At 43.9% G+C, this 25208-nt stretch overlaps 2 protein-coding genes and 1 long non-coding RNA gene across 4 annotated transcripts in view; 1 reads left to right on the top strand and 2 right to left on the bottom strand.

Annotated features, from left to right (window-relative positions):
* The window catches only part of fam222ba (family with sequence similarity 222 member Ba), a 33116-nt gene extending 24333 nt beyond the window's left edge, over positions 1-8783 (bottom strand). Inside the window, exon 1 of the mRNA XM_080483176.1 lies at positions 8656-8783. The gene's annotated coding sequence lies outside the window, so the exon portion shown is untranslated. The remainder of the gene's footprint in view (positions 1-8655) is intronic.
* A 6954-nt stretch (positions 8784-15737) lies between these two features.
* Positions 15738-24645, top strand: eral1 (Era-like 12S mitochondrial rRNA chaperone 1). 2 transcript variants are annotated; one of them, XM_080483503.1, is made up of 11 exons: positions 15738-15988; positions 18600-18758; positions 18892-19019; positions 19110-19187; positions 19262-19308; positions 19400-19461; positions 19532-19644; positions 19952-20257; positions 20332-20481; positions 20683-20763; positions 23336-24645. In XM_080483503.1, the coding sequence occupies exons 1-11, from the start codon at positions 15883-15885 to the stop codon at positions 23456-23458; spliced, it is 1353 nt and encodes a 450-aa protein (XP_080339629.1). In that variant the 5' UTR covers positions 15738-15882; the 3' UTR covers positions 23459-24645. The 2 variants fall into 2 exon arrangements, with proteins under 2 accessions (XP_080339629.1, XP_080339630.1); XM_080483504.1 differs by having other exon boundaries at positions 15757-15988; positions 18685-18758.
* Positions 24602-25208, bottom strand: LOC308121953. The gene is made up of 3 exons (XR_013936122.1): positions 25157-25208; positions 24899-24969; positions 24602-24827 (listed from the first exon to the last, which is right to left on the bottom strand). It is a non-coding gene; the product is annotated as an uncharacterized lncRNA (long non-coding RNA).

Genomic DNA, 25208 nt, shown 5'->3' with positions numbered 1-25208 from the left:
GTGCCGCTTCCTATCAGTGATCGGCACGCAGAAAAAAAAAACAAAGAAAATGTACATGAAGTCATCCTGTAAAAACATGATACCGATAGCTTTTATGTTAAAAAAGACTCACTCGACTTTTCTTTTTTTTTTTTTTTACAGGGCGTTAAAGGGTAAAGGATACTTTCATGAAGAATTAGCGGACACACGGTGGACCTGGTAACCATTCTGAAGTAGGTCTGTGATAGTGCCGGTGAGAGAGCCTATGAGCGGGAATGGCCATGAATAGAAAGGTCTGCATTTAATTTGCTAATCCATCATTCCGATTGTACTCTGTAACAAAGGCAAAGGAGAGTGGCGGGGCATTCAGAGGCAATGGAGCATGCTGAGGGGTGCGTGTGTGGTTCTCCATGGAGCCGGAGAGGCCGTGGCCCTTGGCCCTAAAAGCTCCGCCAGCGCTGGGGGGGAGAATGGGCTCTGATGAGCTCAACGCAGGCAAGACTAATCCCTTCATGTCCAAAGAATTGTTTAACTATGTTTGACTGATTAACCCAAACCCCTCGATTCCACTTACAATCTATTTGTTCAATCAAGTCCCCCTGCACTCATCGTGCTGCAGTGTGTGGGTGGTGATGGTGAGGCGGAGAAAGAAAAGAGGAGAGAAAGAATGAGAGTGAGAGAGAGAGAGAGAGAGAGAGAGAAAAACAAAACAAAGGAGGATGCAAACAATCCATTTGGAGGAAGCGCACAGAAGTCAAAAAGACATCTTTTTTGTTCTACTTGCCAACTCTTTAAATGCATATAGCACATGAGTTCCTGTGAACCAGCTGTTGCTAACATTCAAAGGTCATTGAAGCCTTCGCCTTCAGAGATTTCAAGTAGAAAGCCAGCAGTGGTGTGTTAGCATACCATTCTGACATGCAGAGGTTTTTTTTACTGGCTTCATGGGAAAAAGGAAATTTAAAGGCACCCTCCCCTGTGTAAAAAAAAAAAAAGAAAAGAGGTTGCCAGGAAGATTAACCCAGCTTCCTTTTATAGCCTCTGACAAGAGGTTAAATCACACATTACACTGCCTGAAATGTCTCCTAGTAATTAGATCAAGAATATTATTCTCTTCTTTCCCCCCTTGCAGACTGCAGCTGATCAAAGCCTAATGATGGTGTCAGTGCCATTGGCAGTGCTGGCTGGGTAAATCTCCCCATCGGGATGGCAATCTGTCAGAGCCGCGAGCCCTGCTAAACAGCACAGGACATGAGTACAATGGTGCTTGACACAAAGTAGACTAAATGAACCATATCCTTTAACAGCAAGCTTTCCATCCGCTGTGCACCATTAAAATTCATCTCTTTGTTTTGGGTCTGGGACTAAGTGTTTACATGTACACATCTGACTCACATAGTGAGAATGATGTCGATGGAGGCATCTGTACGAGTTTTGTTTTTTTTTCACCCTCACCGATCACAGCGAAACTAACGACTGGCGGATCTGCTCTCGTCCCATGCCAGGGCAGATCTCAGCAGCACCTGGTCCCTTGATGGGGGTGACGAGGCTACCGGCTATTAATTACAGAAAGCTGACACGCAGAGAAGGCAAACCCTCGCAATTAGACCCTGGGACGTCACACAAAAACACACACATACACACACAGCAGGACGAATGCTTCTCTGTCACACAGCAACATGACCTGCCTCAGGACTCTTTACACTTGAGTACTTTCAAGTATGCTTTTCAGAAGTGTGGCCCACCCTTCTTCCTTTGCTCCCACCCGATCTCCCCCCTCTATCTCAATCACATTCTGCGGATGTTACACTACTTCGGGGGATATTTTCTGACTAATGCAAAATGGTTGTGCGGCAGCATGATAAAAGTTGACATTTTCCTTTTCTAATCCAATGCTTCCTTTGTAAACAGCCTCGCCTTTTAATGCGCACACACGCACGGGCTGCAAAACACATCGCACGTAATGGTCATTTTCATTATTTTACTCTCGACGGCTGCAAACAAAAGGGGGAAATGGCAGGCGATATGCCAATCATTTATTGTTGAAAGATGGCTGACAAAGGAGGTCTTAAAAACCTGACGGCTTTTCTTTTCTGTGTCAGTCCCCGGCACTGCAAGCTTCTGAAAAAAAAAAAAAGGAGGTTGGGCGGCAGGGGGGGGGGGGGCTGGGCAGACAAGAGACTCCTGCGAGAGGTTTGACCCCAATCTTAACCCCATACAGGTGGCACAGCGCTGACACAGAAAGCACCGGAGACATATTCCATTCTCTGGCCTGCTCTCAGAGATCGTTTAGACAAGCACAAAGACACCTCAATGCCGGCAGAGTGTATTTCGCTGAAAAGCAAAAATCCCCTTGAAAACATTCATGAGCGAAACCTCGTTCCCGGTGTGCACTAAAAGCAAATGGTTAAGGGTTTTTTGAGAGACATTATGCTGGATAAAACTTTACAACTGTGTAGCAACACTGTATTATGCAGTGAAGGCTGCTCCTCTTCAAGTGTCATCAGGAATGCAATAGTTGCGGTTCAAAGTTTAAACAGCAAGTTTTAAACCTCTTCATGAGGAAGAGGAAAAAAAAAAAAAGGGAACATGCCTCCATTGTGCAAAGAGCGGCGTTCATAATTAAATGCCTGTAAAGATAACTGTGGTGTCAAGTGTGGCGTTGCAGTTCAGGAGAATAATGCGGCTCCTGTGCGATTGTTGCTCAGTTGAGTCCGACTACATGGCTGAACTATGAACTGTGATTACAGCCAACATCCCCCCACAGAGCGACAACTGCATCTCTGCACATTCCAGGAAGCGCGGCCAGCTGAAGACAGCAAATACACCAGAGAGGAGGAGACATAAACAACGTAAGCTAGTTTGAGAGCTGCGCCGATGTTTACTGTCTCACTAAGTGCATTTCATCCCCGCAGCTTTCACAGCCGCGGCGGTATTTCAGCGTGCAGAATGAAGGTGGGAGGGGTGGGAGGGGGGGCACTGCCGCTGCTGATGCCACAGGTCTGTGTACAGAGGGCTCAGTCACAGGCTGGAGAGACTGTTTGGACAATGTAGGTGTCAGACACACTGCCTGTCTGGAATAACGATTCAGTTCAGCTGCTACGAAACAGCCTCTGGTTCCTTCATAGAGAAGTTCCAAAATATTAAGAAGAAGAGAAAAAACAACAACACAAACTTGACTGTTTATTCCAATGTAGCAGCGGAAAAATCTACATGGAATTTCTGCCTTGTTTGAATTGCTACATGGCTATCAGGATGAAAGGTCTGCATTTGCTTCAAACAGACACTGAATGACATGCCAGAGATTAGCCTCTGAAGGTCACAGTCTTAGCCTATCCTTTCAGCCGCTTTTCACAACAGAACCCCGGGCCCTTTTGAAAAACAGGAAGAATGTCATCTGGTTACTTTTCAAGGCACGGAGATACCATTCACTGTGGCCAACAATGGCTGCAAACAGGACCAGAGGGTTAGGAGGTTATAAAGGACCCCATTCTAAGCACTGCTCGCTCTCCGGAGCTGCTGCTGCACGCACGCAGAAAAAACACACCCACACACTGAGGCCTGGAGAAGTGGTAAAGGATGATAAAACTGAGGAGGGTCATGGCAAAGTGCTGTGCACTGACCGCTCTCTCCCGCAGCACTGCCTCCATCCCTCTTCAGCATAGATCTTAACGCTCACACCGAGCCTCAGAGCTTCCGACTGCTTTGTCAGGCCTTCAGAGGCGATCGCTGCTTTGTCACTGTCACCCTGAAACCCATCCTTCAGGTTACTGTGTGCCGGGAAAGATTACAGAGGGGGGCTTTTTTATTTTTTTTATAACTAACACCACACAAAGCCCAACAGTCAAGGCAGAGAGCATATGCTACCAAAAACACAGAAGATGGAGGAAAATTTACTTTTTGAAATCGTGTCAACTAAACACATGGACTTGTTTTCAGTGATAAGATTGAAAAATCACCTGCAATTATTCAGGTGGTACAGCTCGTCACAAAAAAAAAAGAACAAAATAAAAAGCAGCCAGAGCTGAAATACTTTACCAATTTGGTCTCTAATGAACCCTCTGAAATATTAAAAATAAAGCCCAATTAGCCGACAGCATTTTACATCTCCTCACTCTCTAATCCTCTCGTAGCTTAGTGTTATCTAATGTCTGCGCCAACTATGACACTTTGAGCTCGCTCTCCCTTTATCCCCTCTACTTGATATCCCCTACAGCTTTACTGGTGCTTTGTTGTGGTATTCTTTGTGACCCCACAGACCGGGTCAGCCTCGCGGCCTCTCCGTTGGTGGCTAATGATGCCCCGATATGTACAGTTGGCATGGGTATCGGAAAACTGCGGCAATAACCGCGGACATGTTAATGGCATCTATTAGGATTACTCAAAAGCGATATGGGAATTGCCTGGCAACCTCTTGTTACTGAGCGCCTGGTATTGCGGGGGGGTGGAGAGTGTCAGCGGAGGGTCAGTGATCTGATTGAGACGACCTTATCTCACGCCATGAACAGATAACAGTGTTTGCCCCGTTCTTCTGCTGCCCCTGTGAGATGGAGGTGGATAAACAGCCCTGTCATCTGCAGCGCCTCTGACAAGCCTGATCACACAGACACGGTCCTAGACCAAGCCCTGCTCATCCTGCTGCACCGGCGGCTGTTATTGCAGCGAATGTCACCGGGAGGCTTAGATTCTTCCATGATTACCCTCAGGGCGAAGACATAACAATTTCAGAAAGCCCTTTGGTCCTGGGGTCGGTGACGTCACCGCCTGGCTTTCAGCCCTCAGGTAGCTGATTACACAAACTTCCCAGCAAGACCAGCGCTTTCTTTTCCTCTAATTGGACCTGCCGGTGCAGCATGCAAATCCACGCTTGAAAACAGCCGGCAAAAACACAAAAATGCAGCGAACAAAGACACAAAGTGTCCTAAAACTAGGCCTATCGCCGGCAGTCATTGTGCACAAAATAAAAACAACCCACATGAATCAGGCTAAATCCCATCTAGCAGCTGACCCACAGCCTCAGCCCGGCAGCTTTTTTCACAGAGGTATCCACAAGGAGCGTCATGTCCTAAACACCTGATCTGGCTGTATCGCATATCCAGGGTTCTCTACTCCCAGCCCGACCCACGTTTGAACTCCACGCCAGGTCTCCTGACTTCACTGGTCCACACAAAGGGCTACCGCACATCTGTTCCCAGTCTGAACACACAAGTCACACAGCTGAGGAAGACACCGGGTGGCATGGCAGAAAGTTCTCGGTGTGGTGGGTGGATGAGCGGGCGAGCGTGGGCTGCCAGCTGCGCCGGTGACCGGAGGACTGAAAGGTGGAGCCGGCTGGCTGATTATCAGAACCTGGGAAATCTCTGCCACGCCGTCTCCCCAGACAGGGAGGGGCAGTGAAAAGGGCATCCTCATTTAGCAAATGGATGATATTCCGTGAATGCCGCTCATCTGAAATGATCGGGTGACGAAAATAAAAACCTGTTATAGCACATAAAAAATTCACTGGAAACACCTGCCAGGGATTTAACATACACAGGCCCCTGCTGGAATATGAAAGGGACAAATTTGTTGCACTGGGGAGAGCAAACGGTTACACATATCCAATTCAAGTACCGTCTCTAAAACGCTACATCAAATCACTGGCTTTGAATAAACCAAAATGAGCATCAGCCAAGTGGCTCATTCCAGCACGGAAAATCATCGCATCAAAAATATGTTGGTTAGCCGAGCGATTTCACAGTCAACAATCACAGAAACAGGACTGTTACTAATCAATGTATTTTAATGAGCTCCCTGTGAATCCCAACAACAGCTGAAACATAAAAGCTGCTCAAGTTCTCTGGTTCACTCTTTATACCTTCTGATCTGTTATTCATAGTCTTGTTCTGAAGTCTGTGGGAAATAAAGCAGAGCTTTGATGTTATCCTCTTATTACCGTTGTCTGAAACAACGTTGAGAGTCAGATGGTTCGGCTGTAATGTGGAAAAAGTCCTGACAACACAAAGCACTGGGGCTTTAGTTAAAGGTGCTTGCAGAAACCGATTCTGCTCCGTGAGGGCCAATCGTCACTCGGCGATCTCTGCGATTTGCTCGCGAGACGTACGTCTGACTCAGTGAGAACACTGTCCTGAAAACAGTGCGGGTGTGCAGTGCATTCACTGTGTATGCTACGGGTCACGTACAGCTCGATATTGTCTTAGTCTAATGAAATGGTGATACAAGAACTTAAGTAACTCTGAAGTTTGCCTTTGTTTTAGTGCACAGGGAAATTTGGGAAATCGTGTCTTATGCAAAATACATTTAAATATCCAAAAACACTTACCAAATTGTGACACCTAGCCCTAACCCAATCAACCATCACAGTACCACTTCGATGTTAACGTGATTTCAAGAAGGTAGCCTTAACTGCTGCGTCACAGATCTATTGGCTCACTGTCATCTGATGTCTGCAACGCTTTCCTTAACACAGACATCCACAGTGAATAAATTAGAAACTGCTATTTCTATTGAAAAATGTATGTTTTCTTTGCAAGCTTGACACTTTGCAAACTCATCCCATGGACTGAAATGGACACTCTGATGGGCCAGTTTTGGCCACATGTTTCACACTGTCGGTCTGGAGGCAACAGTAAGCCGAGAGGCTACATCAACCAAGATGCCGCGCAAGTATTTCAGAGGAAATTACCCTCCTCTGCCCACAACGAGGATCAATAGGTCCAAATGTATTTAGTCAGTGGCTGGCTGAGTGATGAAAACAGAAGCATGGCAAAGTTGCTTTTCTGTCCGTCTGTCCTCAGCAAAGGCTGAGGATTTGTGTGACAGGTCAAAGAGTCAGCACATGACTCACGGGCAGGGGAGGGGAGACACTTTGAAAAGCCAGGCAAAGATCTAATTAACACATACGTTCAAGTGGTGTTTCAATTTGGTGGGACGCTGTAATCTTCTCCAACGCTGACCAGCATGACATGAACAAATGAACCAGGAGCCCCCGGAGCCGTCGGGACTTATCTGCAGCTTTTAGAACTAAGAACAAACACGAGCCGTTCCCAGACTTAAACAGTAACGGTATGCACATGTGCAACCGCACAGTGATGTCACAGCTGTGGCATCAAACTTCTGGCCACATCACGAGCAAATAGAAAGGGATCGCCCGCCTTTGAAACCTTTTCAATCTTGTCCGTCGAGGTATCTTGTCAAGCCGCTGCCATTAGAGGTGAACTGCTTATTACAAATGAGGAGAGGCCTTACAGTAATGTCTTGCTAAAACCTAATTAATCTTCATTGTGCCGACAAACGTAGCACCCCAATGCAAAGAGGGTTTCTTCTCTGCGATAATTGCACAAAAGTCTAGGGGCCTGAGTTTCCCAGACAACAAGGGCTGAAATTTAATTATCTGCTCTTTGGAAAATGTAGAGGAAGAAAGCTACATTGCAAAACTGCACTTTCAGGCAAGTGATGTCAGGCTCTTGCCTGAGTAAGCACAGAGAAACTAAACAGTCACACCTTTATCATAGTGAGAGAAAAAACAAAAAACATTTCAGTTTTATCCTCTTACCATGTGCAGGAGGGGAACAGGTAACTCCCATAGCCTTTACTGCAGGGTGCTTTTTTAATAAAAGATCCGTCAAGCTCCATGACATTATAGAGCGATTGCTACAATAAAGACTGGCTGGGAGCGGGCAGAGACAACACGGACAGGCTGTGGCAGCATTAACATTCCGCCGTGTAAAGATCAGGCTGAGGAGGGGGGAGAAACATCGATAGGATCCCATTAGTTAAGTGCGCCCTTAGGATACCCGAAATTTGATCAGAGATGGACCTTTTCCTTCCAGACATGAGCCATTAAAAAATAAAAAAAAATTATATTTCAAAAAAAAAAGAAAAAAAAAAGAAAAAGGGCGCTCTGCTCGTGCTCTGGATCGACTCCTCCTGCACCTCCTCCCCGGTGGTCGAGGGTGTGCGGCAGGATCAGGCTCAGGACGAGCCCGGTGACGTCAACCTTTTGTTATCACCTTTAACACTTGCTGCCGCAGGTGGAAACACTTTTCCTCCTCCGAGAGGAGGCGGCGGAGGAGGAGGAGGAGGAGGAGGAGAGGAGGTGCTGTCTGCAGGCGCACACAACATCTGCACAGCCACTGGAGGCGACTACCTACTAATAATCACACAGATATAAAAACAGACAAACTTAACCACAGCTTTTTAAATAAGTGTAAAACACACACTCCCTTCATGCTCAACTTAATCTATCACCGGATCACTCCAGAAACTTGCAATTTTAACTGAAACTATCCACAGACGATGCAATTCGTTATTCGACAGAGGGAAACTATCTTTAGTGGCTGTCACATTGTAAAAATATAAAATGAGCTAACCACTTCACGCCAGAATCTGAGCCCGCGTTGATAAAACGGTCGCTCGTGATGAATGAATATGATTTCGTAGTGAATATCCAGGCGGCAGAGAGACACCGGAGCCGCTGTGAGGCTGCATCCTGGCAGTCGGAGCGCCAGCTGACCGCTCAGCCTCCCGGCTAGCTAACCTAGCCTTCCAGACTGAAACATACACAGTCCCATTGTTGCCTCCTCCACCTTCCCGTTGCTCTTCCCCGCCGCGGTTTCACGGGATGCCACGCGAGGGGTCGGGCGGCGGGCGCGATATGAAGATGCGGCTACTTACTCTCCGTTCACGTCTGCGAAAGGCATCGTTTTTAGTGCGTCGCCATGGTTTAAAACGGACAGATTTTCTCCCGTTGCCCTGCGCTGCCGAATCACTGCTGCTGTCTGCGGCAGCAACTTCCGGCGCATGCGCTGTGCCGGGGCCGTGCCAGACTGCGCAGGACGCACGGAGCGTTAAAGGGACAGGCACGGGCGCAGCTCATTGGATCGCGTGGCAAACGTTTCTGCGCGATGTTTAACAAGCGGATGGTGAAATTAGTGGACTAACATAGAACAGAGATTGGGTGCCTCATAATATAAAGATTATTTCTTGATATTTGATTGCAAGCATTGTAACTCATCCTAAAATTACAGCGCACCTTTTTTTGTTTAGTAAGGATCTAAGTTGTTATTGTTTTTATTGTTGTTATTAATGTCACAGTGTATTACTAAGCTGGATGGGGCTGGTTAGTGTTCTTTGTTCTGTAAAAGTGTCTCCACACATAGAAACAGTAGCCTGACAGAGCCTCAAGTTTTCAGTTTCTTCAAAACAAATAAAAATATAACTTATTGGGAATAAAAATGTAAAAAAAATCCTTTTTTTGTTTTTAGCAACAAAAACGATATGAAACATTTGAAAATTTCCCAACAAAAATTTGACCATAAATCCAAACAGATATCAAGACAAAAGTAAAAGGAAGACCATACTTGTTTGAAATGTAACGTTTTATTAGAAATTTACAAATAATAAAACTTTCTAAAAAAAGAAAAAGAAAATACGTACGGCTTTCCTTTACTTACCACTGAAGATAGTACTCTGGTAGTAAGTTTGAGAATATATTCCATAAAACAAATTACAGTTCATGTTGTCTCTAAATTACATGTGCTCTGTGGCAGTTTTGTTTCCATCAAGTGTGACAGGTAAAATATTGAAATATAACTTGTTGAATAATGAATATGATGATAAGCATATTAGCTAAAGTGCTGGAAAATATATCCGACGATTCATAAATTCTAATTTTGAAGATTCATCCATCCATCTTCTATAGCGTGTTATCCTGTGCAGGGTCACGGTGCGCTGGAGTCGATCCCAGCTGGCAATGGGCGAGGGAAGGATTCACCATGGACAGGTCACAGTCCCTCACAGGGCAAACACATCGAGACAACCACACACATTGACATTCACACCAAGGGGCACTTTAGGGTTTAGGTACTTTAGGTACCAATTAACCTCACAGGATGTTCCTATTAAATACAATTTCAGTGGAAAGTAACAAGGTATTTGTACTTTGGTGCTATATTTAAGTATGTACATGTATTATTCTGTATTTTAATTACGTATATTTTTCCGATGCAGCATGTTTTCTTTCACATAATATGATTGTTCAGGAGTGTATTGATTACCTGAGAATAGAGGATGGATAGATGGATGATTATAGGAAACAATGCACCAAGATGCATTATGGGAGAAAAAAAAACAATATGAGCAAATGGAAGTAAGGTGACGTAAATGTTCTTTAGTAAACTTTAGTCCTGAACTGGAAATTTCTAGAGAATATTTTGTGTATCTTCTTCTCCTTCAATCTCGGCATCTCCATGGCAACATAATTAGATCTCCTTTCATTTCCTCCATGAGGTGCCTCTCCCATTCGCTTTGTATGGGACGTTTTTTTGCAGTTGTTTTGGGAAACGATTTCCCGAATCTTTAACAAAACATGGAGCAACCTATTCCTGAACGTTCCGTACGTTTTGATGTGCTTTTAGTGTCCGTGCTCCCAACGATGAAGGACTAGTTAAGTAGCAAAAAAAAAAACGGCAGAAAAATAATAATAGAATATTTAAATTGCCGTCTTGGATTGGAATCTTTACGCCTTGTCACTAAGGCAGGCTCAAGAATGATGAGTTATGGCTAACCGTAGTTATTTTCTTTTTTCAATAATCTTTTCTTAAGTCCATTGCTCATCAAAAGTCAACTGCGCATACCTTTCTAATAGATAAATATCTTATATCAGTGTAAAGGTGTGATTATTGTCCTTTGAAAACCATTTTGCTTGTTTTTGCAGACATAATGAATCTTTGGAGCGATGAAGTACCGAGACTTCGCTCATCTGTTTTATTGATAATGTTAATAAAAAATACTGTCTTTCGCCTCACTCCAAAATACCAAATATTTGCCATCGATTCATGTATTTTTTTTTTTTTTTGTTTCGTGAGCTTTTGTCTTGTGTATGGAAGACTGGATCAATCAATCAATAGCACTTTTAGTGTAAATACAATGTGACACAAAGTGTTTTTCACAATGAGAACAAACAGTAAACCTTTTCACACACACACACACATACGCACACACACACACACACACACACACACACACACACACACACACACACACAGGTAATGGCAATGATGACTCGTACCTCAAAACGCAAACCATTTGTAAATCACCAGGGAAGCGGCGGTAGTTCTCACTCTTTCTCAGAGTCTAATGGAAAATCTGCAGGATGTGAAAAGCTCTGACAGATAAGCTCGCAATCTTCTCGTGATGTTGTCATGTACCGGGTCTAATCTGTAGTCTATATACATAGACACACTTTTAGTGTTTCCCCCGCAAGACTGCTTTAAAAAAATGCCTTTCGTTGAAGTGCCCACCGTGTGCAATGACACGGACGCTGACCTGAGCTGCATTTTGCATCATTGTCCTCTACACACTTGGTATAATGAATCTTGTTGCAGAAAGATGAAACCCGGTGAGAGGACTCCTGGTCAATAGTGTCACATGCTTTGTGATTTGATGAAAGGTTCTATTTGCGCAGCATGATGTGTATAGCTCTCTAATCAAAGACTTATATTTCTGTGACAACTAAAATAAATTACTCCATTACAATCGCCCACCTGCCCTCTCCCCAGTATTGATACCTTTTTATTACTAGAGAGAGACAGATGGACAACACTGAAGATTGTGGCGAGAGATGGGAAGCCTCGAGAACGTGTTGCCCGTGGCCATGTAATGTCATGTCATGTTGGAAAACTGCACAAAAGTAATCAGATAAGATGATTAGGGGGAAAATTACACACGTTCAGCCCCGCAAACATTTCCGACACGGAGCGTTGTGAAGGATAACTCCGTGGCCAGGGCTCCAGTACAAGCTGGTCTTATTACAATACTTCAGCCAATTTGGGCCTGCGAGCTTCACTTCCCCCATCAGCAAGTGAAAGAGGGGAGAATTTGGTCTGAAAGCCCAATCACACGCGGCGCTCTGAGTTCAGCAGGTGGGGAAGTAGCAGCAGCAGGCTCCATCAGGCAATAATACAAAGTTAATGATGCAGAATGGTGTCTTTCTCCATACCAAAGAAGATGTCAATACAGGATGTTTAAGAACGCTGTTCCTAATTACGCTTTTTAAATTCACCACTGGCGTGATTGATGATTTCAAAGGGAGGCATTATTGATCCACTTCACAGACAAGTCCCATCGATTGCAAGTCTAGAATGAATAAAAGTTTTTTTTTTTTTTTTTTTTCCCCCCTTTATCTCCCCCACTGAGAGGGAGATTGTACAATCAGAGCATCAGTGTGACCTATATGGGTAGTTTGGGAGCTAAATCACCTCTTTTAAAAAGCAGTCTGAGCAAGGACGAACCTAGCAGTGATTGCTGAATCGAGGGACCTTGGGGGGACCTTCGGGGCGTCGCACGAAATGTAACAGTTAAATCTCAACGCCATCTCATTTATCACATGTGGGAATTCATCCATCCGTTCATTAATCTGTGGGATCCTTTACAAATAGCCTGTCTATGTTGGAGTTCTCAGCATGATAAAGTTCAGGAGCGGCTGTTTTATAGACAGTCAGCCGGCTGCGCACCATCCCGCCTCTCACTGCAATCAGCGGTGATGGAGTGATGGATGCACTGAAGCACTGACAGATTGTTTTTTTGTTTTTTTTTTCCTCTCCCCCACCTCTGCGCCCTGTTGACGTGCCCCATGGCTTGTGCTTATAATTCCATGAACTTTGTTATTTCTCATGAGGAGCGAGGTCTTCTTATTAGTGCAGACGCTGCCAGTTACCGCATGTCTAATCCCAGCCAGTAAATCAGCAAGAGAGATTGCTGGGGCCAAAAAGCTTGGTGTGGCAGTCTGTCACTGACTCCACCCGGTTCAAGAAGAAAAAAATCTAAAAAATCTGCATATTCAGGGAGATTTGACCTCCTCCATATCAATGCAATGTGTTCTATTTGAATTACAGAAAACAAGATTGATTAGATCCCTGAATTGCGGCAGTGAGGAGAGGTTTTCCATCACACCACGTTGAATCTCATTGGCAAGTGCACTTCAAATAGCAAAGTGGGCTACAGCTTATGATTAAATGGTCTGCAGGCGAAGCCTTTTTGTCTTCTTTTTTTTTTTAGAGGGAGAGAGAGAGAGAGAGAGAGAGTCAGAGCAAGAGGGAGAGGGGTGAGAGAGAGCGCTCTTTCTGAAGGCCAAAGTTAATGCAGTCATAGAAGGAACTCTGATACACTCCCACGTGAAGCGGCCATGTGAGGAAAGCCCGGAGGGAGAAGAGGCCTTGAATGAATTTAAGAGAGAGAGAGAGAGAGAGAGAGAGAGAGGGAGGAAGAGAGAGATAGCGAGAAAGTTCAAACATTGCTGATCCTCAAATATCCTTTTGGTTTCTGGTTCAATTGGAATTTGGCTGTAAGTGTCTACTAAAAGCTCCATTTTTTTTTTTTTTTTTTTTTTGTTGCCCCTCCATTGCCGCTGAGCTTTTAGAGTTGGATGATGACAGATTGTGAGCTACCTGATATCCTTCATCATCCTCCCCCAGTGGAGGTGTTTGTTCCACCCCGAGCAAGTCCTGGAGGACTAACAAACAGCAGCCGTGTGTGATGGACTACGGGGAGACATCTGCTCTGCGTGGCTCTGCCATGCGGGGTGAAAACAACATGTCACAGTCATCTATCAATATACAAACTCTGTCCTTTCAGTCTGATGATTAACCTCACAGACTCCACACTTATCAAGTCATTATATCAGCTTGCCGATGTGAATTAACATTGAGAACTCACAGACAATGCAGCAGACAGCATGCAGCCTTTTCTTTCCTCAGGTTGGCGTATTGCTTTAAGCACCGATGCTCAATATATCCTCAGCAACATTGTCACAACTATGCTTTGAGCGCCCTCGGGGATAAGCTCTGTTCTGTGTACTCAAGGGACAGGAGGGAAAGGAAAAGTCTGCACGGAGCAATCTGATTTGCGGTTATAGGCGCAGCATCCCTCACAAAGTAATCTAGAGAATATTACCCCTGCCAAAAGACTCTTTGAGCACTGTCATCCATTTTAAACTGCAAGTTGCTCATGTCAGCAGATGTGTTTGTGCATTGTGATGAGCTGATTTGGGACTGCTGCCGGCTGATTCCAGTCTCTGGATGTCCTACCTGCTGTACACAGGTGGCTCCCTCGCTGGGACCCTTGCGTGTCCTCTAGGAGTTACACAGGGTTTGCTGCAAAATGACGCACGCATATGGCGTTATGAAGTGGCTCTGTGTTTTACTGTAAATGTTAAATTACCTTGTAGTTATTTTTTCATGTCACAGTGATTCCAGGACAGCTCACGTGAATGATTGCATCTCCGTACACTCACACAGCTCCACTAAATAGGATTATCTTCCATCTCGTTCTGTTTTTGTTTTTTTGTTCTTTGTATCTGAGGCGTGCAGCTCTCATGCCGTCATTCTGTGTTCAATACGACCCTGATCTGTCATTTTTGATTCAGGCAGTGACACTTATTCAATTATTCTGCTGCTGCAGTTTTTCTTAAGTCATTGGAAATGTAAATCAATGCCACCGTGCAAATGGAAACAGTGCAAATGCCGTAAATCAAGTCACGAGCTGCTTGTGACAGAACATCTCAAACCATTGCACGTCACAGATGCACTGTCTTGATCTCTTTTTAAATCAAGTTTTGGCTTTTAACACTGTTTATATGAATGTATTTATTGTTATATGCCTTTTAAAGTTTTTATTGTGTTATGTACTTTGTGTAGAAAATCCCTGTAGTTGTTTCAAAGTGCTTTATAAGTAAAGATGGATTGGATTTGGGGCTACACTGTAGTGCTCTTTGTTAGTGCTTTTGCCTCATAGCAAGAATATCATAGGATAAAATACTGGTTCTGCGGGGAGTTTGCATGTTCTGTGCATGTTAATTGATGGCCCTAAATCAAAAATACAAATTAGGTTGAAAAAAACATGTTCTCAAAGAATTGTTTCTGTTTTTAGTGGAATAACCACAAACCTGTGGTGAAAATGCTCTTTTATTAAGCAATGCACAATGTTTTACATTTATTTGGAAGCTGTTTGATTTCGAGAAGAAGAAGAATGCTTTAATTATGGTCTCGGGGTCCTCGGGAAGAGGTTACTGTTCCCAGAGTCAGAAGAAACAAGGTGAAGCAGCTTTTAGTTCCTATGCTCCTGACAAACTTCCTGCTGACACACACTTATTTTAAATCAGGCCTTAAAACACCTTTATTTGCTCAGAATTTCCAACAAACAATTGATTTTACTTATTCTATTGCCTTTATCTTAATTAAGCTTTAACCGGTACCCTAATCTTTTTATGCCTTTCTTAATTGCAATGTTTTAATGTATTGCCTTTATCTCCATGTAAAGCACTGTGGATTGCTTTTTGTGTCTGAATGCTGCTCTATGAATACATTTTCCTTCCCTTGCCATATTTCTCACAAACATACCGAACATACAGCAACATTTTTATTCAATCCATCCCTTGTGAGCAGAGATGTGCAGCACCCAGGGAGAAGTTGAGGGTCTTGCTTAAGGACCCACAGTTGAGGGATTTAAACCGGTGAACCTTGGATCCACTTCTCTACTGTCGACGCCACCACTGCCACATGATTCACAAACCGCATGTTTCCAACCAAATTACCCAAGAACTAAATTCACAATGTTAAAAGTCTTCTTAAAGAAACCTGTCCTCTCACCTTTAGGTATGACATCCTCTGTGAGGCGCAGGATGCAGGGAGGTGCAGTTACCACAGCAATCGCTAGGGGGAGGTGTAGTTTACACACTCACCCTCCTATGGACGCTCTTCACACCGGAAACGATTTCTCGTTGGTCAAAACAATATGGTGCCACCCTGCTGTCAATGTGAGAGCGAAGAAGCGCTTCGGAATTTTCGCAATTAAAGCAGTTTTACCGGGTAAAGCGGGCATAAGCAGCTGGTTCAGGGGGGCGCCATGGCTCTCAGAGCGTGCGCTCGGTTCCTCAGTGACTCCGCCGGCGTGTCCCGGCGGCTCGCAGTGTCCGCCCCGCTGGAAAGTGCGTCACGGCTCCTCGCCGCTGGTCAGTTCTTACAAAACCTTTCTCCATCCTTCTTATTAAGGGTTAATTCACCTTTTTCTGTCACGCTGAGGTTTACTGAGCTGAGTCAGGAGGCGGATTTGAGGGTCGTGACAGTTTATCAATAAAACTGATGCTTTTGTTTAACGCCAATGAGCTCATCGCCTGAGATGACCTGTAAGGGGTTCATCTTTGTCCAGAACATCCTGTTTTCATCCATCCATCCATCTTTATCCATCTTCTGTGTGCTGGACATTATCCCAGCTAACTGAGTAAAAGTCACAATAGAATCGAAGTAACCCAAGAGGGAAATTCCCTTAAGCATTGGTCACACATAATAAATAGAGAATAAAGTTAAATATCAAAGAAGACAGGATGAAATGTCTTTGTATACCCAGATAACCCCCCCTGCACAGGCCACCAGTCCTTCACAAGGGAAACTACAGTCAGACAATCATCAGAGGAAACGACAGTACCCAGAAAACAAACAGCCAGTGGAATAATATGCAAACTCAGGAAGGCCTTTCAGCCCGTCCTGGATTAGATCCACCAGAGTTCTCACGCTGAGGCAAAGTGTTCCACCCCCTGTGGCTTCAATCTGACTATGATGAGATAATGACAGCAATATAATACATGAATAAATAGTTGTGCTGCACATCTGAGACAAGAGCTGTACACTCCCAGTCAGTATAAAAATATTGACCATAACCTTCAAATACAATTAGTGGAAACTATATTTATCGTTTTTTATTTGTAGGTCTTGGAGTTTCTGTTAAGTCGTGTCAATCCTCTTTAAAGGAAAAATCAGACTGTACCGGGTGAAATATCTATGATTTTAATCAGTTTTTACTAATTCTTTCCCTTTTTATAATGAATGTAATGGTAATTAGGCTGTACGGTGGTGTCGTGGTAGACACTCTCTCATCGTGAGTATAGTGTTTTCTCGAGGAGACTTTGAATTTCCAGTAGGTCTGATAGAGAGTGACTGCGTGTCTCTTTCCTGTCTGGGATGCAACCTGCAATCAGCCGGGATCAACAGCAGCTCACCGCAACTCTCACTTCAATAACACAGCATAGAAAATGAATGATTGTTAAGAATTACATTAAAAAAAAATGTGCACAGCTTAAACAGTAAATCAGTCTTTGATCTCCCATCAGGTTAGAATTTTATATTTCCAGGTATTTAGTGTACTGCCTTATAAAGACTTACTAGGGTTTCTGTTAGTGGTTGTTTCTCACATGCTATGGTGTTTTTTTTTTTTCTAAATCTTTGTTCTGGTATTAAGGTACTACAGGAAAGTATTATGCCCCCCTTTTTTAGTCTTAAATGTGATTATCGCGACTCATTAAAATTAAAAGCCTAGTGTAAAAAAAAAAAGTACAACAATTTGTGATCTGATTTAAGAAGATTTTAAAATACACATTTATTAATATCTGTCCTTTCTTGCACTCGGTATTAGTTCAGGCCTCCATTTGCATGACTTCTTGTGTGATTGTACTGTGGAATGAAGGCTTGCGGCTCTGCTGCTGAGAATTTGTAGAAAGTAAAAACTGTTATTAGCAAAGCGAAGTTCTGAGGAGTTATGTAGAGAGATATAATGTGTTCCGATATGATCCAATTTATTTGAGTGTTGACCGTCCTTGACTGTATCAAACATACCTGTAAATATAAGTGTAGTCTCTGTCAGCACAACAATGAATCAGATGTGAAAGACCCTGAACACCACATTGCTCGAGCACTTTGCTTGTTAGCTGGCAGTCGTGTATGATTGGCTTTATCCATCTTCTACACCCGTACATTAGTAGATTTTCTACACTGCTTCATACTGTTTAGGGTTGTATGGCGTTGGAAGCGATCCCAGCTAAAAGTGAGTGAAGGCACAGGTCTGTCATGTGGAAAAAAAGAAGAAGAAATCACTCACATTCATACTTACAGTCACAGTCTAACGTTAAACGTGCTTTGGGACGAAACTGGACTGACTTCAAACGTGCACACTTTACGCAGAAAACCCCAAAACAGCCTTGAACCCGGGAATACTCTCACTGTGAGGAACAAATACTCACTGCTGCACCACTGAGGGAGTATTTCTTTAGGTGTCTGCCAAATCCTGTTATACTTCGAAGATACAAGAGCAGCGGAGTTCATTTGCATCCATAAAAGAGCTCCGAAATATGTTAGACACACACACACACACACACACACACACACACACACACACACACACACACACACCCTAAAACATTTGCATAATTGTTTATCTTCAGTTTCATCATTTTCTCTGGCAGGTTTTGTAGCTGTTACTTTCACTGACTTCATAAGTCATAAAGCGCGACTGGAAACATTATTTTGTCAGTCCTGGGAAATGGCAACAAAAATTTCATATTAAAAACATTACAATGTCCCATCATGTTGTTCTGGTGATAAACACGTTTAACTTCTGTTGAGTACCAGACTATAAAAACAAGTAAAAAAAAAAATAAAAATTTTTTTTAGAGGCAGCGTCTGAATGCATCATTACACTGTGTCATATTTCCAGCAAAAGACGCATAATCCGTCAGTTGCCGTGCCGCCCTGCAGGCAGCGGGGCTGATGGAGGTGTTGATGTCTTTACAGGAAATGTCGCCTGCAGCCGAGGAGGGAGGAACGGATTTATCTTCACTCCTGCTTGTTTTATTACATCAGAGGCATTTCTCAACAGACTGATGAAAGGCAAAGCAGCAGAGGCAGACGGCAGCATTCATCGCCTCCCGGCCTCCGTTCCAGCAGACAGCGGTAACTCCAACTCCGCCTCCCAAATCAACACCTTGAAAAAAAAGAAAAAAAACCTGCAGATAACGACCTTCCGCCAGTCGGGTTTCTTTTTTTTTCTTTTTTTGATTGAATTACTTCTTTTTTGTCCTTCTAGGGGAGCATCTATCTTTACTACTAAAACATCCAGATCAGCCTGACGATGCAAAGATTTTAAAAGTGGCCGTTATCGGGGCGCCAAACGCCGGTAAATCTACATTGTCCAACCAGCTCCTTGGCAGGAAGGTATTGCTCCCTATTTCTAATCTGTCTTTCTGAGGACCAGTGAAGTCCAATTTGTAAAGTCAACAATCTTTTTTTCTTTTGTTATTTAAGGTGTTTGCTGTGTCCAAGAAAGTGCACACGACACGATCCCGAGCCCTGGGCGTCCTGACAGAAAACAACACACAGATAGTAAGCATTTCTCACGCCTCTCATCAGATCATACTTTTACAAAGAAACATAATAACTATGTGTTTTTTTTGTAGATTTTACTGGACACCCCCGGTCTGACCACCCCATCAAAGGTCAAAAGGTGCCTTTCTCATGTCGAGGCTCTTATTTTTTTTTTTCCCCGAGTTTGTAGTGTTGATTATTGTATAAATGAACGGATCCTGTTTTCACAGACACCAGCTGGAAAAGTCTTTACTTGTGGATCCGTGGAACACTGTCAAAGAAGCAGATTTGGGTAAGTTGCGATGTTTTAATAACAAAGGACTGAGAGCAGTTTCTTAAAAAAAACGCCTGTCTGTCTCCAGTGGTGGTGATGGTGGACGTGGGCGACAGGTGGATGTGTAGCAGGCTTGATTTCGAGGTGCTGAAATGTCTCGCCCAGCACCCGAATATCCCAGCAATCCTCGTCCTCAACAAGGTATAATTGTAGTAAAGAGTATTACAGTCGTCCTTCACATAAACAACACTGTGACTGACTGGCTTATAGATCTGTGGTAATCTAGATACCCCTTCTGTCCACACATCATATTCAAGCCTTTGCTATATATCTTGATAAAAATGCACTACGAACACCTAAGATTGACTTCCTATCGTCTTGGGTCCCAGCTGGTTGACACATGTCCTCTATATGCATCTCGCTTTACTCTGTGGTTTTGCTTGAGAACCGACCGAAGCGCTTAATTGGACTGTTGGCGGGATGGTCACTCCTTTCCTTCGCCTCTCAGGTGGACCTGGTGAACACTAAGGACCGCCTGCTGGATATCACGGCGCTGCTCACGTGTGGAGTGGTTAATGGGCAGAAGATACGGGTCAGGCCAGTGATCAAGCCGCCGTGGGCTGAAAGGAGGTCAGGGAGGGATTCGGAGCCGCCGGCTGACGGGGATGATGCAGTGCCGGAGGACGGCGCCGAGTCCTGCTCGACGCTAAACAAAGAGCAGCTGGTGGCGCTGAGGAGCCAGCAGGGCTGGCCTCACTTTAAGGACGTCTTCATGGTCTGCTGCGAGGATAAAGACGACGTGGACTCGGTCAAGGTGCCAAAACACTGGGAGCAAATGGAGAAAGTTCTTTGTGGTAGTTTGTCTGATGTTTTGCTCTGTTCTCGTAGGGCTACTTCATGCAGGCCGCCAAGCCGGGCCAGTGGGAGTATCACAGCCAGGTCCTGACCGACCAGAGTCCAGAGGACGTCTGCAACAACATCATCAGGGAGAAGCTTCTGGAGTATCTGCCCCTGGAAGTGCCCTACTCAGTGACACAGGTGACTGACGAGGCGACGCTCTGGCGTCAATGAGAGACTGACTGAACGGTCGTCGACCGTTTCATCATCCGAACCCGCACCAATTCTGCTTTTATGTTGTTTGTGAGCTCATCCTGTGGGATTCAACAATTTACCAAGACAACAGCATCTTATAACTTTTTGTCCACATACACAAATAACAGCCGACATCTCTACTTTCAGTCTATCGAACTGTGGCAAGACGGAGAGAACGGGGAACTGGACATTTCTGTAAAACTTTTCACCAAGAAGTCCTCTCACATGGTGAGCACGCCCACTCATTCAGGAGTTTTCTATCATTGATGTCTCATCCACCCAATCTGACCATTTCCTGAGATCTAAACACCCTGTTGTCTCACCGTTTTTTTCTTTTTTGCTGCACCATATTAAATTATTTGTCTCTGTCGATGTCCACCATCACTCAGCGAGGACAAACTTACGTCTGTGTGCAGGAACCAGGTTCACCTCAAAGATGTACCAGTGGAATATACATGTGCCTTATATTTATTACACATAAATTCAAATACTTTTAGTTTTTCGTGTTTAATTTTTTATTATTTTAGCTCATAAGTCAGGAAAATTAATTATCAAGTATCCTGAAATGGAATATCTCGGTGATTATCACAATCAAAACTGAAAATGCTTGAAGATTTTAAGTTTTTGTTGTGAGTGTCAAAATAACTTACATTTTCACGGATACAAATTTTTTTGCATTTTTAATAAATGTGACTATATCAGACAAATAAGTCCACAGAGAAATGATCCCCGCCCATGTTCAGCCTCTGTGTCCAGTGATGTCACGTGGTCAAAACTGCATGAAGTTTTCCACAAGTGCAGAAATACTTGGTGAATCCGAATTGAATTAATAATGAGGTGTCTGCAGCGCTGCAGCTCAACGCCCAGTATTAGAATAAAAAACTGAGAATCGAGTGTTTTTCTTCTTTAATATATAATATCTGTTATTGTTGTCTTAGTTTCACTGTGGCTGAAATGACAGAATGAGTCTGAATCAACTCGTGTGTTCGCCGCTTTGCTCACATTGAAAAACTGTTTTCCTGTCACCACAATCAGGATGATCTCTTTTTTTTTTTCTTTCTTCTTCTTCCTGTGTGCTGCTGTTTGTTTTCTCCCACATGTGACTTGAGTCGACTGACTGCATGTGTGAATCCGGCCTTGTTTTTTCCGGCACACATCAGCAGGAGTGCGACTCTCTCCGTGACACCTGTAGCCTCCCTGATGGCTTCGGAAGTTATTCTCCCCTCCACATACGTCCAGATTGCCTCTTCCGTGTGTTTTTACCTCATAAATGTTTGAGCGGCCTCTCTCGCCCATGCATATTTGATGGCAAAGATTATTTGAAGCTACATCTTTGGTGCTAAAATGTTTCGAGGCCAGTGACCTTCCGAGAGGTGGTTTCTCGTGCCGCCGCCGTTCTTCAGATTTCACCTTCAGTACAGGAAAAGCGATGGAGCAGAGTACAGCTCACATGGATGGCCACAGTCCTGCGTCCTGAATCCAAGCTGGAGCTGTTTGAAAAAGGCACTAAAGTTTGAAAGTTTAATACGTCCTGTAGATAGAAACGGAGGCGCAGACTTGGTTTTTTACTGAATCAATCACTGATCTCAGACCATGCATATCTAAACAGTGTTTAAAGTCAGGTTCTTCTGCAGTAAAAAAAAATATTCCTGCACATATTCACTATATTTAAACCACAAAAATATATATTTGTTTCTCCCAAATGTAGTTATAAATATAGTTATTTTGTCAAAGTGCACTACAGACACTCAAACCCTGCAACTCTTTCTTGTTTATTCTCTTTTTACTGTGAAGCCTTCACACATATATACTGTATTTATTTAATAGTTTATTATTTTCTATATACTATAACTCGTCATTTTTATTATGTGAGATGTATGTTACATTTATTTCTTGGTGTCTTAAACTCACAGCCAAGTTACATATGTAATCGTCACACGAGCACAAATAATACCCAACAAAAGACTCAAATATTAGCTGAAATATACCCATAAGTACACATACTTGTGTAATTTTTATCCTCAACAAAATGTTCTTCTGGAGTCACACAGATTGAACATGATTAAGATGCATTTCAACACCTTAAACAAAATTTAAATCTTTGCAGTTGTATCTGCTAATACAATAAAGTTTTGTCTGAGACCTCTCAAATCTTTGTTAAAGTCCAAATAGATCATCTATTTGGAGGTTAAAACATTTAAAAACAGTTTAAAATGAAATCCAACAAGGTTCATCATGACGTAAGTTCAAAGGTGTATTTTTTATTAAGTGGCACAGAAAAGTACTAACCAGTGAGCCATTAAGTGTCCTATCCTGCAATACCACTTAATGCCAAAAGGTGGTGTCGTGAGTCACTGAAGCGTCTTGTCCAAAGTGTCCAAACTTAAGGTTCACAGGCCAAGACCGGCTCATCACAGGGTAGAGTCCTGACAGACAGTTTGATGTAAAAAGCGTATGAAAAGGTTTTTAGAATGTTTTTGCACTTTGTATACAATTTACGATGAACTCTTCATACTTCCTGAAACAATGCAGCCCCAGAAGACAAATTAGAACATTTTACTGAAAAAAAAAATCAAACTTCATTCATTATTTCTCTGCGAGTTCTTCTTGTGACCAGGATCAAACTCTCTGCAGGTTTTCACCTGCATGTTTGACACCTTCGCTCTAAAATCACCCAACACTCAAATTGTGGCATTAGCAAACTCTTACATAGTGCACTTTGGAATTAATTAGTTAAAAAAAAAAACTTTCCTACTGCACATATTTACTGTGCTGTGTCTTTTCGCTGTCATTTCTGTAGAAAATGGTGATCGGCTCAGAAGGAAAGACGATATCGCGGATCGCCCAGGAGGCGAGTGAAGACCTAGGCAGAGTCTACCTGAGGCCCGTGCGCCTGAGACTCTCAGCCAAGCTGAAGAAGTGACCAGTCTTTGATGGACGTCAAGTCAATCACAGGATTTCACATGCAGCGCATCCCCAGTCCCAGAACGCCCACGTGCATCCACCGCCTCCTGGAACAAAAGCAGCTAAATTATGACTGTTGCATTATCTACTTAAATGCAGCCGCGGCGTCGTTTCACACAAGCCCAGGAGACGTTATTAAACACGTTTATTTAAAGATGTGACCCCTTGTGATGGGGAGGTGTGAGAGGAGCTTCTCGTAAGATGTTTGACTGTTAAATGTTCCATAAAGTGCAGGATGATTACGTGTTGTTGTGTTGTTTTAAATGCCGTGGTGTATTCTAGGGAACAAAACGTGACGCCGGCTCTCGTCAGATGGATGTTTCCACACAAGTTTGACAGTGTGTTCATGGCCGAGCCGGTTTGGCGAGCCGTGAAAAGGCCGATGGTTTATCTTTGGCTCTCAGCGCTCTTTACTTGGCGAGCGCCGCGTGCAAACACGGCGCTGCAGATAAACCGGAGTGGGACCTGCACAGTCATGTTCACTCAAATGTCCCTGATGTACCATCCAACCCTGTTCCCTCCTCTCCCACATCACTTTAGCCTTTGAAGTGTGGCCATCCATCCCTGCGATGATCACTTTTTATTCCGCTGCTTTCTTCTTTTCTCCCTCTATCCTGCTCCCCCCCGTCTTCCTCCCTCTGCTTTTTTGGCTCTTATAAAGCCCTGCTCTGCCCCTGAGGGCTGAATTGTCTCCCTAATGGATGGCAAAATGGAGCACTAACCTGATGCTAAAATGGGTCAGATAATGGTGATTAGATTCATTCCTGCTGCCTGTGAGTTAACTCGACGGTTACTCTATCCGGGGCATCTTGATGAATAACCAGCTAGTGGCCTGAAGCGGGGGGGGGAGGGGGAGGGGGAGGGAGAGGCCTTGAATGTCTCACAGAAGCTGTGTCGGCCCCTCCAGCTCTCGACGACGGCTGCTTCCCAGTGATTAGACGAGCCGGTTGCGCGGCACAGATCTCCCCTCAGACAAGCCAACCGCAGCCCGCAAACCCTAAAGCTGATGCGCATCAGCTGCGGCATTAAAGTAATCCCCTAAACACACAGTGTCTGTAATGAAAAGTCACGTTTTCCGAATAAAACAACGGGGGCACTTAAGGAGATTTAAGCTTTTATTTTAGATGCAGCTGAGAACTGGAATATAAAAAATGAAGAAAAAAAAAAGAAGCTCTTCACACGTCAGCCACCATTTCCTTCGCCGTCCTCGCGGTCTCTCGGCGACAGCGAGCGAAGGCCGGAGAACCCTTACCATTACTAAAACTCAGTAATGGTAACGGTTTGACGGCCTCCCTCTGAGGAGTGTTCAGAACTTCAGTGTCCGCGTCCTGGTACGGAGGTGGAATGAAACCCTGGATAGTACATCATCTATACTGTAGTGTCTCTTTAATAAACTTACAGTATAAGATGATATCCTGTCCAGGGCACAAGACTGAACCGTGAGCTGCTCCGCCTCGCTGCAGCGGAGACCTGGAAGCCAATAGAGAAGAAGAAACGGTCAAACCAGTGGCGATGTTGCTGTTGTGCCTCTCTCTCTGATATTACATCAAAACCAAGTGGTTCAATTTAAAATACTTTAAACATTAAGTCAGGAGAACCATCTTAATTTGAGGGAACGTTAAAGGAGTTAATATGAGGTCATGTCCTCAGTACTCACCTCTTGGCAGCGGTTGGTCTTCTGTCCACATCTGGTTCACGGCCTCCTGACT

Source organism: Lipophrys pholis (genome assembly GCF_963383615.2).
Source record: "Lipophrys pholis genome assembly, chromosome: 16".
Lineage (NCBI taxonomy): Eukaryota > Metazoa > Chordata > Actinopteri > Blenniiformes > Blenniidae > Lipophrys > Lipophrys pholis.
This window is presented reverse-complemented; position numbering and strand designations above follow the sequence as displayed.

What these genes read in the sequence shown, in the direction of transcription:
- eral1 (XM_080483503.1), top strand. Translation starts at nt 15,883, where the DNA reads ATGGCTCTCAGAGCGTGCGCTCGGTTCCTCAGTGACTCCGCCGGCGTG. An exon ending in ACCCCATCAAAGGTCAAAAG is followed by an intron (nt 19,309 to 19,399) that starts GTGCCTTTCTCA and finishes CTGTTTTCACAG; the next exon opens with ACACCAGCTGGAAAAGTCTT. An exon ending in TGCCCTACTCAGTGACACAG is followed by an intron (nt 20,482 to 20,682) that starts GTGACTGACGAG and finishes CTCTACTTTCAG; the next exon opens with TCTATCGAACTGTGGCAAGA.